Below are 17743 nucleotides of genomic sequence, written 5' to 3' on the forward strand. Positions count from 1 at the left end.
ATCTTTATCAACATTTAATGTTTTTTGGACTTTGCAGCCCTCCAAGTGAAACCCCCCAAATCCATTTAAATAAAGGGGGGAATTCTTCAACCCTTAATCTACATAATCTGATGCTTCATACAAGTTGAGCTCACATGAACAGAGTCAAAATCTGTGAAAATATGAGAACACATAGCCATTACCCCTTAGTGACAAAAAGACTAAGGGTTAATGCTCCAGAAAAAAATGAATTACTAAATAAAAAGCACCTCAACAGTCCGCAAAATTAATCTCTACCAACTATAATTACCCTGATAATGTTTTTCCCATGCTTTACAATAGCAATACTGCAAAGTTCTCAATACATTCAAGCGTTCATTCACATAAACAGACAAACTTTTACTACTTGCAAATCCTTAGATGATCCCTATGCAGGTTGTGCCCTAGTGCACTACATAAATTCCCAGACCGAAACCTCACCTTAACACGGCCGCTGCTCCTTCCTTTCCTGTCCTCCGAAATTTATCGAGTCGTGGGGCCCATCAACCTTTATTAGCTAATAATGCTGTTAGGGCCATTAAGCGTGGCCGAGGCTCCCCCACAGCAACACTTAACGCTCTCACAGGGGTAGTAGTGGAGGGCCGAAGTAACAGACCTGCTGTATGTACCGACGTGTCTGACTGGACTTCTTATTTGATGGTGCTATGACCAGTACAGCACCTCCATAGGCTGTAATCAATGAGTCAATTGAGTCCATACTTTATGTTGTAAGTCTGCTTTTTGTCCTTTTATTTTGTAGGATTTTGCGGACCATGTACAACATTGAACATAAAAGTTACCATTTGATGTTTTGTTAGCTTAAAGCTTAAAGGTAGCTTAAAGCTAATCTTCATCTGTGGCCCTTTGGCAGGTGACAATTAAGTACACTTCAAGACAAGACCTAAATAAGGTGTGACAAAGACCAGTACATCGCATACATACACACTCACACACACCCATCGTCAACAAGAACATGTACGTCAACTTAAAAGCAAGGATGTAAACTCAGTGGTTGCAGACGTTAAAGTTTTATTGAAGTCAAGTAGTGTTGCACAATGCTCACGTCATAAACTTCTAAAAAGAGAGATGTTGAGCCGCACAGGGATCCTTAACTGTACAGTATAACTCACAGGTGTGAGTGAAACCAAGAACTAGAGCTGTCGCATCTAGGGATCCTTTCAAGGCCCTTGCTGAAGTGCCCTTAAGGTTTCCGCAATGCCTGAACATCAGTTTGAAATCGACTATGTTTTATGTTTCTGTGTTCAAATGCTCTGTCCAAATAGTAAGTGAATGTGCCCCATAGAGAGGAGACTGTAGATGATTTAAAGCTCCTGCAGGCCCGCTTTCGATTGCCGCACTGAAATATGCAGTGAAGGGCACAATGGAGTCTGGTTCCTCCCAGGGCCGTGGGTGTTGTTTTTGTTTTGCCGCGCTTGGTCCAAACTCTTAGAGGATGGTTAGTGGATGCCGGCTGTAGATCAAAGCAGAAATATAATCAACTGTTAGGGAGAGAGAGTCCGCTATTTTATCTTCTCCCCCTCGCTCAGGGCTGAAAACTGACTGTTGTTGAGCTCAAAGTTGGTAAAGGGAAAAATGGATGTACAGAGTGTGTGCTCTCTTCTTGTTTTGTAAGGAAAAATGGAACACATGGTCTGTTTTGATGAGTCATACGGACAGCACTCAGTTCCCTGAAATATGAGATTTATTTATTTTTTTACAGTTTGCAGTAAACTCAAGGCCAAACTGAGCCAGGTACTAACCAAGTCTGTATCCTGTTTTAATCTTTTCACATCATGTTGTCCAAAGGAGGAAGAAAAGCTTTTTAAACCACGACAAAAAATCCTCTTCAAAGTTTCACTTCCTGTTTAGCTGATCCAGTTCAAGAACACTTTCTCTATCTATGCACGCACACACACTGGTTGCTGGGTTATATTGTTGATATCTCTAAAGAGGGAATCCATTTTGACCCAATCATACTTAAGTGCTTCTCCAATTAAGGTGTTTGTGCCTCAGCCGCGGAGAGAAGTTCACCCATGAGGCCATGTGGCATCACCTCCTGTATCCTGTAATCTTAGAACGGCACTCAATGACAGAGAGCCTGCATGGTATCATCGCCTCACCAGAAGCAAAGGTCATCTGAGTTGGTATGCATGTAATATAATGATGAAGAGTTACGTTCAGGTTAACAATACTCTGCTGTGCGAATCACAGCAAAAGACGCCAACAGACTGAATAAACTGATTAAGAAGGCTGAGTCTGTGGTGGGCCTGCAGCTCGTCAGGCTGGAAGACGGTGGTTGAGACCAGAATACTGGAGAAACTGTTTTGGACAATGACTCCCACCCTCTTCATAACATGCTGGACAATCTGAAGAGCAATTTTAGCAACAGACTCCTCCACCCCCGCTGTTCCAAAGAAAGATACAGGAGGTCTTTCCTACCTACCTCAATCGGGCTCTACAACATGATCCATTCGTCCATCTGTCCGTCCGTCCGTCCATCCAGTTCTGAAAATGCAGCAGGGAAACAGCAGCAGTAGCACAAAAGACAGAAGAAAAGACATTTATATTTAGTGATGCTTAATACCAAATGACACAAATAGACCAGAGGGGCAAAAGACCAAAATAATTGGGAAGTATTTTGGGATATATGATGACTCTAAATTCTCAATATGGTGTGAAAGATTATTTCATCTTCTGCCACTACTGATTTGCTGTTTATCCAGTTTAGTGTTTTTTTACACTAAAATGTGACAAGATACTTTTAACTTCTTTGCAAAAAAGCTCATCTAAGAATGACAAATCTTGTTTAATAAAAAAGTTATAAGGCAAATAGTTGCGTAAAGGTTGGGCAGTCCCGCATTAGAACTAGAATTAAGACACATATAACCAGCACCGTGCTATTTCTCTCCACTGCAAGATAACTTCACAATACTAAGGGGATTTGGTTCCCAGGCCTGATTAAGGAACCAACCATGGGCGAGATGGATCTAGGACTAACTCCCCCCCCCAACACCCCCCCTCCCTCTCACACATGGGCTCATAGTAGGGGAGCACAGGGAAGTGATTACTCTCGGATTAAGACTTGCCTCGTCGCCGATATGTGCGGCATAATTGAATAATGGCTGCCTCACCCGAACAGTCCCCATGCAGAGGAGCCTCGCAGCCTCCCAGCCTCGTCAGATCGGCACAATATTAACCATGACACAGGCGTAACCAGGCCGGTAATTAATGCACTGAATCAATTACAAATTAGTCCATTTGGAGAATTCCCCACAGGAGTCCACTCATTACCAGTGCTCTGATGGAGTTGCAAGTTCTCCTCATGGGAAGGAGTGTCACTCTACTGTTCTCCTTTCCTATCTGTCTTTATCTCTTTATTCAAGGTAGGATGCGGAAGACAAATGGAGGATGAAATTGATGTTGCCTGCTACTTGGCAACACATTGGAATTAAAATCTCTGCAGCACAATATTGGATTTTTGGTTTTGTCCAGAAAGAGACGCTAATTGGAACTGGTAAAAAAAAAACTGAAAGGAAATGTTTTTTAGGTTTTTATATATTTTAACTATTTGTATTGGCTACAGAAATGGACATTACGTGCTGTACTATTGCAGTCTGTTCCCAAATAGCTATGGATAAAGTACACTGGACTAATTGCATTAATGTATATACCAGTCAGCCATGATATTATGACCACTGACAGGCCTAGGGGATAACATTTATAATCTCATTACAGTAGGCCCTGTCAGTGGGTGGGATGTGTTGGGCAGCAAGTAAACTTAATGTCCTCAAAGTTGATGTGTTGGAAGCAGGAGTGGGCACACGTAAAGCTGTGAGTGACTTTGACAAGGCCCAAATTGTGATGGCTGGACGACTGGGTCAGAGCATCTCCAAATCTGCATCTTGTGGGTTGTTCCGGTCTGCAGTGGTCAGTACCTACCATAAGTGGTCCAAGGAAGGAAAGCTGGTTAACCAGCGGCAGGGTTGTGACCAAGGCTCACTGATGCGCATGGTGATCCAAGAGTAGTTCATATAGCTAAAAAAGCTAATCTTAATTCTGATAGAAAGGTGTCAGAAAACACAGTGAATCGCAATTTGTTGCATATGGGGCTGCTTAGCCGCAGACCGGTCATGGTGCCCATGCTGACCCCTGTCCACCGCCGAAAGCGCCTACATTTGGCATGTGGTATATCAGAACTGGACCACGGAGCAATGGGAGAAGGCTGCCTGGTCTCCTGGCCTGGCTGTGTGTGCTTCACTTACCTGGGGAAGAAATGGCACCAGAATGCACTATGGGAAGAAGGTAAGCCGGCGGAGGTAGTGTGATGCTTTGGGCAATGTTCTTCCGGGAAACCTTGGGTCCTGCCATTTATGTGGATGTTACTTTGACACACACCACCTACCTAAACATTGTTGCAGACCAAGGATACCCCTTCATGGAAACTGTATTCCCTAATGGCAGTGGCCTCTTTCAGCAGGATAATGTGCCCTGCCACACTGGAAAAATAGTTCAGGAATGGTTTAAGAAACACGACAACATTTTCAAGGTGTGAGGTTGACTTGGCCTCCAAATTCCCCAGATCTCAATCCAATCGAGCATCTATGGGATTCACTGGACAAACAAGTCTGATCCATGGAGGCCCCACCTCGCAACTTACAGGATCTGCTGCTAACGTCTTGGTGCCAGATACCACAGCACACCTTCAGAGGTTTAGCAGAGTCCGTGCCTCAATGGGTCAGAGCTGTTTAAGGCAGGTGGTCATAATGTTATAGCTGATCGGTATATCTTAACTAAACTGGTGTTGAAGGACGTTGGTAGTGTGAAGAATATGGCCCTCTCTCTCTAGTCTGTATGAATTATGTTCATTGCATAAAGGGACAACACACTATTCTTTTTCTTGCCAAAGGTTAAAGTCACTCTTAATGACAGAAGGCTTTCCAGCCCAATCCAGGTACTGTCTGGGAGTTTAAAAGGAAAAGAGCTGCCATTGCGAGAGACAGTGAGAGAAAGTGTGCATGTGTCTGCAAGTGTGGTTTACATTTACCTGCCCACAAACCCTTGAAAAGCAAGGAGCGTTCAGGGTAAATGGAATACATTCTATAAGGAAAGCAATTTATTCCTAGTACCACAAATAGAAGACAACACTATATGCTTTGTTTAAATGTCAGTTTTGACTCTGTACAGCTGAAACACAAACCATGTAACTGAATCTTTTTAGACCTCTTTTCTAATATATGACTGACACAAAAAAAAACTTCAATCAAGTCCAGACATACAAGTGTGTGCTGTGTCTGGAGTAAATTGTTGCTAAATCCATCATGCTTCAACTTGCATTTCATTTACATTTGACTCTTTCACAGACATTTCATTGATAAGCCATTGCATGAATTATCCTAAATTACCCACACCCTGACCATTTGTATTCTGAAAGTCTTAAACAAATATTTGCCAAAAGCGGAGTACTTTGAATATATTTCAGTTTCAAACAGATACTTCATTAGTGGGGGTTTTTTTAGTTTAAATGTCAGAGTAGCCCTGAAGCACTTGTTTTAACTTAAAACAAAAAGTTAGAGTAAAATGTATATAGATTTCACAATTTGTAGAAGGTAGGAATGCAGAGATATCAGCATCAGGTAGCAGCCAATGTAAAAGCTCGGCAACAACCAACCTTGCAGCAAACTCTGGTGAGAGATCTTGTCACAACAGAGATAATCCAATGGAAGTAAAAATAAGGAAACTCTTTCCCCATACATTGATCTTGAAGATCAGTCTGACAGTTCTCTATAATGAGTAATTCCAACGTCTTTACAAATGCTTGAGGTTGATGTATTACATCCTATGTTACACCATAAACAAGAGACAATGGGGCCCTATCTTATGCCTGGCACAGAGCAGCACACAGCTAAGCTATTGCTACCTACACAGGTCGTAACACACGCCCTATGTTTAAGTAAGGACGGTAACAAATGTACATGTGCTCCAATTTGCTTCTTGGTCATAACATGAGGTGTGATCAGGTGCATTGGTGGTGCATTGCTATCTTGAGGTAGCAGAAACCAATTGATTAACAAAAGCCTGGTCCAAAGTCAATGATGCAGTATTCTACAGCTATTTCAAGGGCACAGTAACTGAAAGTAAGGTGCACCATCATAGGCTGCTTCGCACCGAGCTCTTGCTGTATACATACAAACTGCCAGGTTGAGATTCATCTAGCTTTAAAGGGAATGGGAGATCTCATGCTTTGATCCATGTTACAGCCAAAACACATCTATAAATAATTGAAGGACTTAATACAGCCTCATTGCACCTTCCTTTGCACCCAGCATACGTCCCAAATGCCCTCGTGTATGTCTTAAATAGGGCCCAAAAACTCAGAGTTTTGTGACTTGGTTGAGATTAAAGCTCATTGAGAACCTGTTGCATGTTGGCTTTTAACCTCACCACTGATATTTGGAGTTGAGCGTCTGCCCCATGTCTCCCATCAGCTTAACAGCAACATGGGACTGATGAGGATTTTAGAACAACCAAAGGGAAATGACGATGCTGGACTTTGTAGCCTGCCCTGTGTCGCTCACACCCTTCCATTGGTTGTGAAAATGGTGGTTTAGCTCAGTAAAGTATGTGTTTGGAAATAGTTATTATGCAACATCACACCTCAGGCTCCACTTCACCGATACTGGCTCCATTTCAGGTGTTGACCTGAAAAGCAAACTCTCTATCCTTTGTGTCAGGTAGCAAACTTGGTATCTGCAAGTTCTGTATTGCAAGTACTCCATTGTAGTTAAGAGAACTCATCTTTTGCATGTTTTATACAAGGTATGTTTACCCCCGGGTTAATGAATGGCATACTCATATGGTTCATTTGGTAGCAACTCTGTTGCCAATCTTACGCTGTGAGACAGAGAGGTAAAGCGAGAGGGATTCAGTGTGTTGAACAGACAGAAAATAAAGAGGAAACAATAGACAGTGCAAGGGAGCGAGAAAGAGACAAGATACATGCGTTTCCTTAATTACTGTGTTAGTAAATCAATAGGAGCTGTGCCATGCCTCATTGTCTGGGCTGTGACTAAGGGAGAGGAGTTAAACAAGCTGAGGGGCATCATGCAGGAATTGTTGGCGAAAAATCAGCCTTATTCAACCTTTGACCAGCAAACACCCACCTACAGCCTCCATAACACCAACCGTTCTCCACATCTTAATGATGCAGCTTCCTACCCTGGATTTAGGATGGGAAATTAGAGGAGAAGGCTTCACAGAAGATCTCACCTCTCGCCTTTTTCGGTTAAATTCTGCGACTGCAGGCTCATCCAAAACCATTACCATTACTCATAACATCGAACTGCAGCATTTGCACTCGACCACATTGAGACGTCATGATTGGTCTCAAACATCGCCGTACGTTGTCGCACCTACACTCTTTAGAATCCTTTAAGAGCAAAATGGATTTCTATACTGTAGAGTAATTTCGAATGGTTCGGCTTTCTCCATTGAATGGTGCAGTTAATGGAACCACAGGTCACAAATTGGGGATCAATGGCCTTTTCTGCTGCATGCAGTGTAGCTACATGTATAAGAGCTAGAATATACAGTGACAAAGAAGCATCCCTGCTATGTTGCAATCCTAAAGCCACAAAGATTCCTGTAGGAAATCTCTGTTGCAAGGAGTCAGTAAGCTCTAGGTGGGTGTTGACGGTGTAGCTGAACAAAAAACTTACATATAATTCAAACGTACTCCCTAGAAATAAGGTGAAATATAACAAACAAAACCTTCTCATTAGGGCACCTTACACTTTGAATACCAGTGTTAATGGGGGTTAAATTACTTCCCTTGTCTATTGAGAACAGACTCCTGTAAATAGGGCCTTAAATGAGCTTTTTAACTGTTCTATCCCGATCTGAATTTGCCTTTGCCACCATTAGGTTACTTGATATTCATACATATAAGGTGTTTGTTTTTTCGTCCACTTCTGCCTCTCTCCCTGTTCACAAGAATATATTCTGTACTTGACCGGCAGGGTGTTTTCTGCCAATGATGCATGCACCTTACAGGGCTTACTTGTCATCGTATTTGACAAGTAAACTGTCATACTGTCGCTGCCAATGATGCTCAAGCATCAACATAACACCGCACATTGCCTCGGCATACAGGACATGCACACTCTGCACAGGGATTTCTCAAAGTCACTCATTCTTGCCAATCACACCAAGTGACAGCTACTCAGAAACAAAAGACGAATTTAACTTTGATTTAAGCGACTTACATCGGATAAGTTCTGTTCTATTGAATCCCCTTTCAATCCTATTCAATTATATATTATAGCTGCTTTTTGTCTGTACATTTTAATTATCTGAAATTGCCATTCTTTGCTACCTATGAAGAGATGTTTAATTTTGTTGCCTCGTTGAAATCCTCGTGTTTCCTAGAAAGCCGCTGGCATTGACCCTCGCTAGACTCAAGGGAAGGACATGGACTTGCAACAGAGACATTTCAAATCTTTCATGTCGCTTGTTCTTTTTTTTTGCTTATGCTACCACAGTCAACGAAAAAAAACTGTCTAATCTCACATGAGCATCCATTTGTTCAGCCTCACAAACACACACAGAGTTGTTTCATGGGAGCAGGAGAGGTGTGATGTAAGAAACAGAAGGGATACTTTCTCTTCATCTTCAAAGATGAGTCATCGTAATCATCTTGTCCAAGCAATAAAAGGCACTTGAGTGTTGCACGTGGACACACTCGCACACTCGCACTCAATCTCCCTATAACACACACATCAAAAAGCAGCATCGTGCGCAGGTGTTTGAAGTGGCTCGTATTTGGTTAAAGCTACTCCGAAGGGGATTGAGGTGTTACAGGGGGAAGCTGGCAGGTTGCAGGGACGGAGGTGGGCGCTTTGGCGACTAAAAGCAAACCATGGCAACACAGCTCCTGTGAGTTTGCGTATGATGAAGAAAAGACTCAAGAATCCCATCAGGGATGCTTCTCCTGCTGATAAATACCGCAGTCAAGCAGCACAAATACGATAATATCATAAAATTATCTTAGAACACCTTGTGAGTGACTCGCATGAGTTATTCACAAAGGAGGGTTAACTCTCATTTATCAGATTAATGTCAGAAATTAATGTCAAACAGTAATGAAGACTTCACTTTGCTACGGGCAATATTTCCTGTAGGTTGTCAGTTACATTAAGGATGAGCTCCTGGGAAAACTCTGGAGGAGGATTTTCTTACTTAAACTTGTCGACGCCCCATCCGGCTTCTGTGTCTGTTTACAGATGTGGGCTCAGGCAGAGGCTTTAGGGAAGCGATATGGAAATCGAGGATGAGGGCTTAGTGATGCAAGGCAAACCTTAAGCCCTCCCAGTGCACTCCTGTGTATCAGACTTCAATGACCGCAGCCCCGCAGAGCACGGCGCTACGCCTCAATATGTATGGAAATGAGAGGCAATCATGCTAAAGTGTGTTCAGTCTCTTTAAACATGCTAATGGTGCCATTGCGCTTTCAGCCCTGCATAACTCGGACGAACATTTCACCCCTCCTCCGACATTGTGCTGCGTCTCTGTCTCTTTCCTGACCTGGAACAGGTGTGCTTTTAATTATTCAGTAAAGAATACATAAACCGAGTCTGATCCACTCGACTGAGCTCCTCCTCCTGCGGTGTGCATCCCACCCTCTCTGTCTTCATTTCCTTCTTTATCCCTTTTCCTTCCCTCCGTCAGTAACTCTCACCCAGAACCCTCCCCTCCCCTCCTCTCTTCTCTTAGAAGTTGGGGATTGAAGGACTTGATTTCAAAACCGCGCACGTCTCGGTGACTCAAGTGAGGGGTTTGTTCCGCTACCACACTTCCGTTCACAAATGCTCCAGCTCGGGGGAGGGAGGGAGGAGGGAGAAATCCCTGTTAATCTAGTGAATCTGGCGCTCTCTGTCTCTTTTGTTCACTGTTACTGAGACTCTGACGCATTGATCTCCTGGGAGTCGTGTGGGGCGTGTGCGGGTGCGTGGTGGGGTGAGTTGGGGGATTGTTTCAGCTCAGTGTACGCAAAGGAAAGGATTCTAACGTCCTCCGTGTGCAATCTGATTAAAAACAAATGACTACACTTATTCACTTAAGGGATTACAGATAATCAACAGCTCACACCTTCCTGTTTAAATGTGGAAGTGAAGTTCCTGCTCCACCTTAGGAGATGACCTTGTAGACATTAAAAATACTGAACGGGAGCAGAGATAAAGAGAGAGGGAGTATTAGCACCTGGATTTCAGCCGGAAGAGGCTGGTTCCTTGCCAACATGTGCCTCATACACCTGTATCAAGGAAGTTAGAGGGCTATTTTTACTGTTAGAAATCCAGGACAACACTGTGTCATGTTGTTATTATTAGCTGTTAATTTACTGCTCTAATTGCACTGTAGCTATAAAGAAAAGGTCATACAAGTGACTCAGGGAGAAATTTTAGTTAAAGCATACACAGAAAATAAGCTTTTACGTCACAGCCAGGGGCGTTTCCAAGGGGTGGCCTGGGGTGGCATGGCCCCCCTGCAACCAGATTGGCCACCCTGGTGCCACCCAATAAAATGGGTATCACTTGCCTATCCTTCCACCCAGTCAGAGGCAGGGCTTAATTTCAAGTCAACTTATTGGGCTTTGTTGCAGCAGACTTCAAGTAGTTTTAATGGCATTTCATTGTCGCATTTTCTTTTGTAAGTACTTTATCATTTATCTGTTTGTGAGTCCTTAAAGAATTAAGCACAGAGGATTTATGTTGCCACTTAGTTGTGTTATTTTTTATAATTACACGGTGAGGTGATTCTGATTGGTTAATTACGGCATTCCGAGGTCTGTTATTTGTCAATAACAGACCGTTGTTATGAAGAACAGAGCATTGCTAAGGATGCGGCTCTTATCAAACAGTCCAGAGAACTAACTGTCATCATATCAATCCGCCGGAAGAAGTCCGGCAAATTTGATTTGTTGGTTTGTTAACAGAGGGTGAAAAAAAAGAAAAGAGACAGCAGAAAGAAAGTAATAAAGGTAAAACGACGCAAAACCTGAAGGCCGTAACAGATAGATCTACAAAACTGAAGACAGCACATGAAGTAAACATTAAACAAAACACAATACGGGAAACCCTGGCGTTTAAAGGCGGTAAATGTTAAAGAAAACGTCAACAGACTGACAGTGATGAGACAGAAAACATTAATCCGGTACTGTGCTGATTCCTGTGGTCCAGTTCAACTTGTCTTAATTCACCGTCAGTGGAAATGTTTCCATTAATGTGAGCAAAAACAGCTAGCTTAGCTCATTTTAATGTGAGCAATATTAGCTCGGTTAGCTACAGCTATAGAGTTATCCGTTGCTATGGATGCAGCTCTCACTGTGAGTGTAACGGACTATTTTTAAACAGAAACAAAATCATTTTTAAATTAATAAAATAATTTCCAATATATGTCAAATTATTGATTTCGTAAATTATAGGCGTGTAATAAGCGGGATAATGTATAGTGTGTAGGTTGTTATCGCGGAACCCTGACAGTGAGCAGGTCTTGTCTCACCCTAAAGGAGTTCCTCCGCAATAACAACCTGCTCACTATACATTATCCCTGACTTAAAAATACACAGCAATTAAACATCTGTATGGTACCTTAATATTACAGTAAATATGTTTCATAGAGACAGAAATGGTAAATAAATTAGATTGTGACGTGTGTGTGTGCGTGTGCTCACATTACTTCATGCCACCTGACTGCAGCATGTGCAGCCTCGCTGATCCATCACACAATGTGTTCTCTTGCGTATTAGCACATTTTTGAATATCATATTTTAGCTGTACTCCCTTAGGGGCCTGCATGTGTTAAAGCTTGCTGTAATCTGCGCCTGTTCCCGATGTGCTTGGCCTGCAACAGTGATGTTGCTGGGAGGGGGGGTTAGCTTGTTTTGTTGGTCTGTATTTAATGAAAGTGACCACGCAGCGCAGGTTTGGCCATTAGCTCAGCAAGGGCCTGTAATCACTACAAGTTGTTTCCCTTTTTTCATGCAGTTCATTATCGAACAAACAATCTGTGGGGAGAAAAGCGTGTGTACCTGCCATCTTCTTTCTACCTCGTTTTATTTCCCTCTGCAAGGCTGCACTTTGGAAGGTATTGATTTGGTGGCTTGAAAATAACAAACCGGCAACAGTGCGAGTGGGGTAATAAACAGGCTGTGGGAGAAAAAAATGTGTAAAAAAGCACCCATGAAGCGTGTGCCCTGAAATAATTATCAGCTCCTGTATACACACGGATTCAGTCAGCCAGAGGTGATACTATGCTACCCTCCCAAAGTACCTGGATTGTAGATTGGGAGGATGTGTTATGGCACAGTGCCCAGGGCAATGTCACTGGACTACATAGACTTGGATCTATTCGGTTGTGTAGCAGGGTTGAAAAGACCTTCAAACCCCCAGCAGGGTGAAGATGAGTCATCCAACGGACCTCAGCTCTTGGCTACTGAACTAAAGTCAAAGTGTGAAGTGTGGCCTTGATTGTCTAACTCTGTGTTCACACTAATGCCACAAGAAAGAACACACACACACATCTCAAAGACGCTAATCGTTTCGTACTCTTATGCTCACACCCGCACTCCAACTGTTAGAGTATTTTTATCTGCACTTTTAGCCAACTTGATCTTCTTTTCCAACAAGTTTCTGAACTGCCCAACACTTCCACACATACACTCCCTATAAGTGTCCCATCACTGATCCACATAAATACACAAAGACTCACCAGACTCGGGCCTGTCTGTTTCTATTAATGGTAATCAGCAGGGTAATGATGACGGAGCTGTGACTGCGGCTTGCTTCCTGGTGGCTGATGGCCATGCTCTCTGACAGCTGTCAGCCGCCATGACTACGCTGCCAGGGCCCTCCTTAGGACTTGTTTCAGCTCACCACATCAACAGCACTTCACACACAGACTTGTTGATTATCAGCGTCAGCGGGCCGACGTGGAAAGACTTCTCCGGCTGCCTGACTGCTAATGACAGCCACCATGATGGTGGATGGGAGAAAGAGGACACAGCCTGTCACTTTGATTCACGCAACTTCGACTCTAACTGGGTGGCTCCTCGCCAAAGTCTCGACAGTGGTTATATCCCCTCCTAAATGACATTTAAAGTGTGAAGCAATGGCTGTCCTTGTGGCTCAGTCACCCCGGGCCGCACCCCTGACATGAGCGCTGAACCCGGTGCCAAGTTTTGCATTGAGGTCACAAACCCTACAGCAAGTTTCGCCTCGCTCAGATGCTATAACTCAACACGCTGGCATGATTGAATGTGTGCCGAGTGACCTTGAAGATGGATGTTGTCAATGACCCGATGTATGCCTGACTTTCTTCTTTATGATCCCTTATTGTTTTACTTTATCTTTGTTCCTCTCCTCTGCTGCATTCTCTCTCTGACCCCCATGTGTTTCTCAGGAATCAGTTTTTTTCATCTAATTTCGATATGATCTATTCTGTACACTTTCTACATTTAAAGTGATACAATTAATAACATTAAGTTGAAATTAACGTATATGAAGCTCTGTGGGGTAGAAGAAAGACACTGTACATTTTTGGCTGATGGCCGGGGTCAGGCCTACACATGGGTCTGTATGTGACTGAGTGAGTGAGAGAGGATCATTGAGCATATTAAACCTCCACTGACGCGACTCTCTGTCTATACGGCTCTGGATTCTTTGTGCGGGGAGTAGGTGGGGCTGCTCCTCCGCTACTCGTCCGCTGTCCTCACCTATGTCCACAGCGCGCATCTGCTTTCAAGATGGACGTTGTCATCGGCCTCATAAGGACAGTCCTTGTAACACATTGCCCACAAAAGCCACATGCTAGGTTTTGACCTAGCCTTATTACATTCTAAAAACAAAACAGACGTTATTTTGTTTTAGATCCCCAATAGCTTCAGCATAGCAGAAGCTATTCTCCCTGGGGTCTGCAAAATTTTACAGCGTGACAATACTAAATACACCTTGACACAGTTCATCACAATACAAACACATCATACATCACATCTAACAAAATAAATATTGACACAAATCAAACAACAGGCAAGCTCCATCTGAATGTATCATGACCTCATAAATGAATATCATGTTGACAAAGAAAGCCCATTGACACATTACAGCACAAAGAATAAATATTCATGACTGAAATTTCTCTGTAAGTTTTGGCCCTCAAGTTATTTTTTAAAAACAGTAGTATTCAGTTGTGCTGTATCATTAGGTAGTGAATTACATTCTTGCATTGCCCTGTATGTTACTGAACGCTGACCTGATGTGCTTTTACATTCTGCCTCCAGCAGCACGCCTTGTTGGGTAATGGTGTGTATCTGTTTTTTGTAAAAAATTAAATGGAGTCTTTGTTGTTATGACATTCCTCAAGAAAATCATTAATGAATACAACAATGTATTTTTAACTACAAACCAAGGAACTATCATGAACTTTAATAACATTTGTTTTCAACCCACAATATAGAGCTACTACATGCTGCTTTATTTTGGACCAATTGCAATTTTTTTACTTTGTGAAATAAACATTTTACATTTTACAACTAAAGTTGAAGTACAATATTAATTTCTAAGAAAGTGGAATGTCCACAGAAGAAACAACAACATTGTGAACAAGATGTAACATCTCAGAAACACAACACTAAATCTCAGATGGGCCATGTTGTGAGGCCTTATCTTTCCACACAGAGCAGAACATTCCATTTCTGCTGGGTAGACAGACACAGAATTGTCAGCAAGTGCTAGTAGTAAGTGCTTTTATACTTTCTGTCACTTCCAATTACAGATGGCAGGCCTGGAAATTTGAAAGAGCATCATTTGAAACAGCTTGTTGTCAGCGAAACATATGTTCTTAGAAGTGCTTAAAAATGCTACTATCACAAAGATGCTTAAGCTTTTTCTTCATGAAATAAATGATTACAGGCGTACAACAAGGTTGATATAAATGAGCAAAATTTTGTTCAGAGTCGAATCAAAATGCTGCCAAATATGGAAAAAACGAAAAATAGCGTCTGATGCACTGCTAAAACATGCTAGCTAGCCTTGCTAGCTTACTGTGATTGTTCGTTTTTATGCAACAATTATATCTGTATTTAAAACACACGCTAACGCTTCCCTCTGTAACTCTGTTCACAGTCTATCCGAGAGGTGACCGGTTATGTGTTGGTGGCCCTCAACCAGTTTGACTACCTGCCGTTGGAGAACTTGAGGATCATCCGAGGAACCAAGCTTTACGAGGACCGCTACTCGCTTGCCATCTTCCTCAACTACAGACGTGATGGAAACTTCGGCCTGCGTCAGCTGGGTCTAAAAAACCTCACAGGTGAGTTGTTTTTCGTAACTTACAGTATGTTTTCTTTGTGTTGCACTTGCTGTGGATATGTGCGAGTAGTATGAGTGCATTCAGAGTAATTCACGAAGAAGTGACCTGTAAGTTAATACTGTTGGTGCAGCTGGACCTGAGTTCAGTTTTTGAAAGAGCTTGTTTTTATCTGAGATCAAAAGATTAACATTCCATGTTTGGATGCCTCCTGTGGTGTGTTTGTGTGCATTTTTACTCTTTCATTCACAACCTCCTGGGAACTCCGAACAGGTTAGGACAGCTCTACAGCTCTCTTCACTTTTGCAGGAGATAGGAGCCATTTTAGGTTAATGAACCTGATACAAATACTTGAAAAAAGATGATGGAATGCTTAAGAATCGATCTAGTTATATTAGAAAGCTGTGCTTGAAATATAAATGCTCAGATTTTGAGTAAAGCAGTCCTGTTTTTCAAACAATTACAGAGGCAAGAGCAAAGAGGTGGATAAAATGAAAGCTTCACAAACTCTTACCTGAAACTTCTGAAACATCATCCTCTTTAATTGCTTCATTACCTCGCTTCAAACTGTTCTCCTTTGGGTAAAATGTGATTTTGCGGGAATTGCGAAATTACGCGATAACATCAATGTTAAAACAGAGCAACACACAAACAACGGTTCAGTTTGCACCTCCGAGGTTGATTATCTGCTCATTTGGATATCATTGGCTGATTTTTGTGCTTCTACCATGGGTGAGTACATGGCGATAGCATTCATGGTGATAGGATATATAAACGTGAGTCTGTACATGGTGTTTTATTTTGAAAGGACCGGATGCTCTATGCTGTTTTCATGTCTGACTTCCTGTTTGGAATGATCTGCTCAGTTCAGCTTGACGTGTGCTTGAAGCGGCCTCCATCATAAATAGATTCAGTGCGTATTTTTAGCTGAGCACAGCGGAGAGACGCTTCTGGGAAGCGTCGAAGACGGAATGTTGTGGAGTGGGCACGATCAACTCTGGAAGAGACGTCAGAGACGGGTCCTGTGGAATCCAGGCTTGTGACTAATAAGTGTTTTGTCTGAAGAGTATGACTAAGACTAAATCTAAAATGCAAAGCACCCTGTTGTCTATCCCCTGTGTTTGAAACAAGGTGGTAGCAACAGGTTTGAGTATTGTTTCACATTGATCTAACTCAGTCTTGCAGTGAATTTAAACACCTGAACACATTAGAAAATGTACTGGTAGATTTTTTCCTTCGCTTGCCATTTATCACACAAGCACAAACACGTGAAAAGCCTGCATCTTCTTCTTCTCTGATTGGCTATGTTATGAGAATTAACCCTTTCACACTGAGGGATAAGTTTCTGACTCGTAAATGCTGTGAAAAAAACTGTATTTTTTATTCTTTCAACCCATCACTTACATACAGGAAAAAAAGTCTAATACAAACCCCACCCGGTGATCGACCCAAGCATGCTTCCTCAGAAGTTGTAGAAGACAGTGAACTTGATTTCTGATAAATAGCGCACTAAGTAGGAAAACACTGCGTGGGCGGCTCTGCCTCTTTATGAACAATGGATCCTCATGCTGCTTGCTTTTCCTCCGGGCGGCCTGACCCTGAGGTCAGGAAAAAATCAAGCTCTTGACTTGCAAAAAAAAAATCTTGGGCTTCTCCAATACAGGGCTAAGTGGGGCATACAAGGGCCAGGCCCGGCTCACGATGTGTGCATCACAGGGTCAGCGTTGTTATGTACTCATTTTGAAGCTAAATCCTGCCGCACAAGACTTCTGAGTGAGGGAAAAACATAATGTGTTTTTGCTGAATAACATTAAATGGAAGTGTTATCAGTAAGTTGTGGTCAGGCGTGTTTAGTCCCATTGTGCAAACCCTGCTGTTTTTTTCGATTTCGTGCCCTGCAGTGCAATCAAAACATAAATTATTTCTCTTATTATCTTTAACATGGAGGAAAGCATGAGGAATGAGATTTGAATGATTTATTAGGCAGCACCACAAAGTGCCATGCATGTCCTGGTTGATGAGGAATGTCAGTAAAATGTGCTTTGAAATGAATTTTGCTGCTTAATTCTCTGTGGGGGATGAGCTCCTGGTGCAATCAGGCTTGACTGGTGGCACAAAGTGCACCGAAGCTTGTTTCCACCCAGTGATTCATGGGAAAAATATGACACAAATGCAAAATATATTTTATATATAAGGAAGAATACAAGTGTGTCAAGGAGACTCGGGCAACATGAGAGAGACAATGTCATCAGTTTGCAGTCAAATTTAAGAATTCTCTCTGTTTGAGAGGTTACAATTTATTCAGAGACTAAATGTATTTAGATTTGTAAGGGAGACGCTTGGCACTGAGCTTGTCTCTGCTGCTTCC

General features: G+C 42.4%; 1 protein-coding gene across 2 annotated transcripts in view; it reads left to right on the top strand.

Moving 5' to 3' along the window:
• The window catches only part of LOC138592323 (receptor tyrosine-protein kinase erbB-4-like), a 345482-nt gene that overhangs the window by 173053 nt on the left and 154686 nt on the right, over positions 1 to 17743 (top strand). For both annotated transcript variants that reach the window (XM_069663079.1, XM_069663080.1), the window contains exon 3: positions 15192 to 15378. In XM_069663079.1, coding sequence (XP_069519180.1) covers positions 15192 to 15378 — 187 coding nt within the window. The remainder of the gene's footprint in view (positions 1 to 15191; positions 15379 to 17743) is intronic.

This window comes from Semicossyphus pulcher, unplaced genomic scaffold (assembly GCF_022749685.1).
Source record: "Semicossyphus pulcher isolate SPU_LCO1_2020_fin unplaced genomic scaffold, fSemPul1.0.p SCAF_15, whole genome shotgun sequence".
NCBI lineage: Eukaryota > Metazoa > Chordata > Actinopteri > Labriformes > Labridae > Semicossyphus > Semicossyphus pulcher.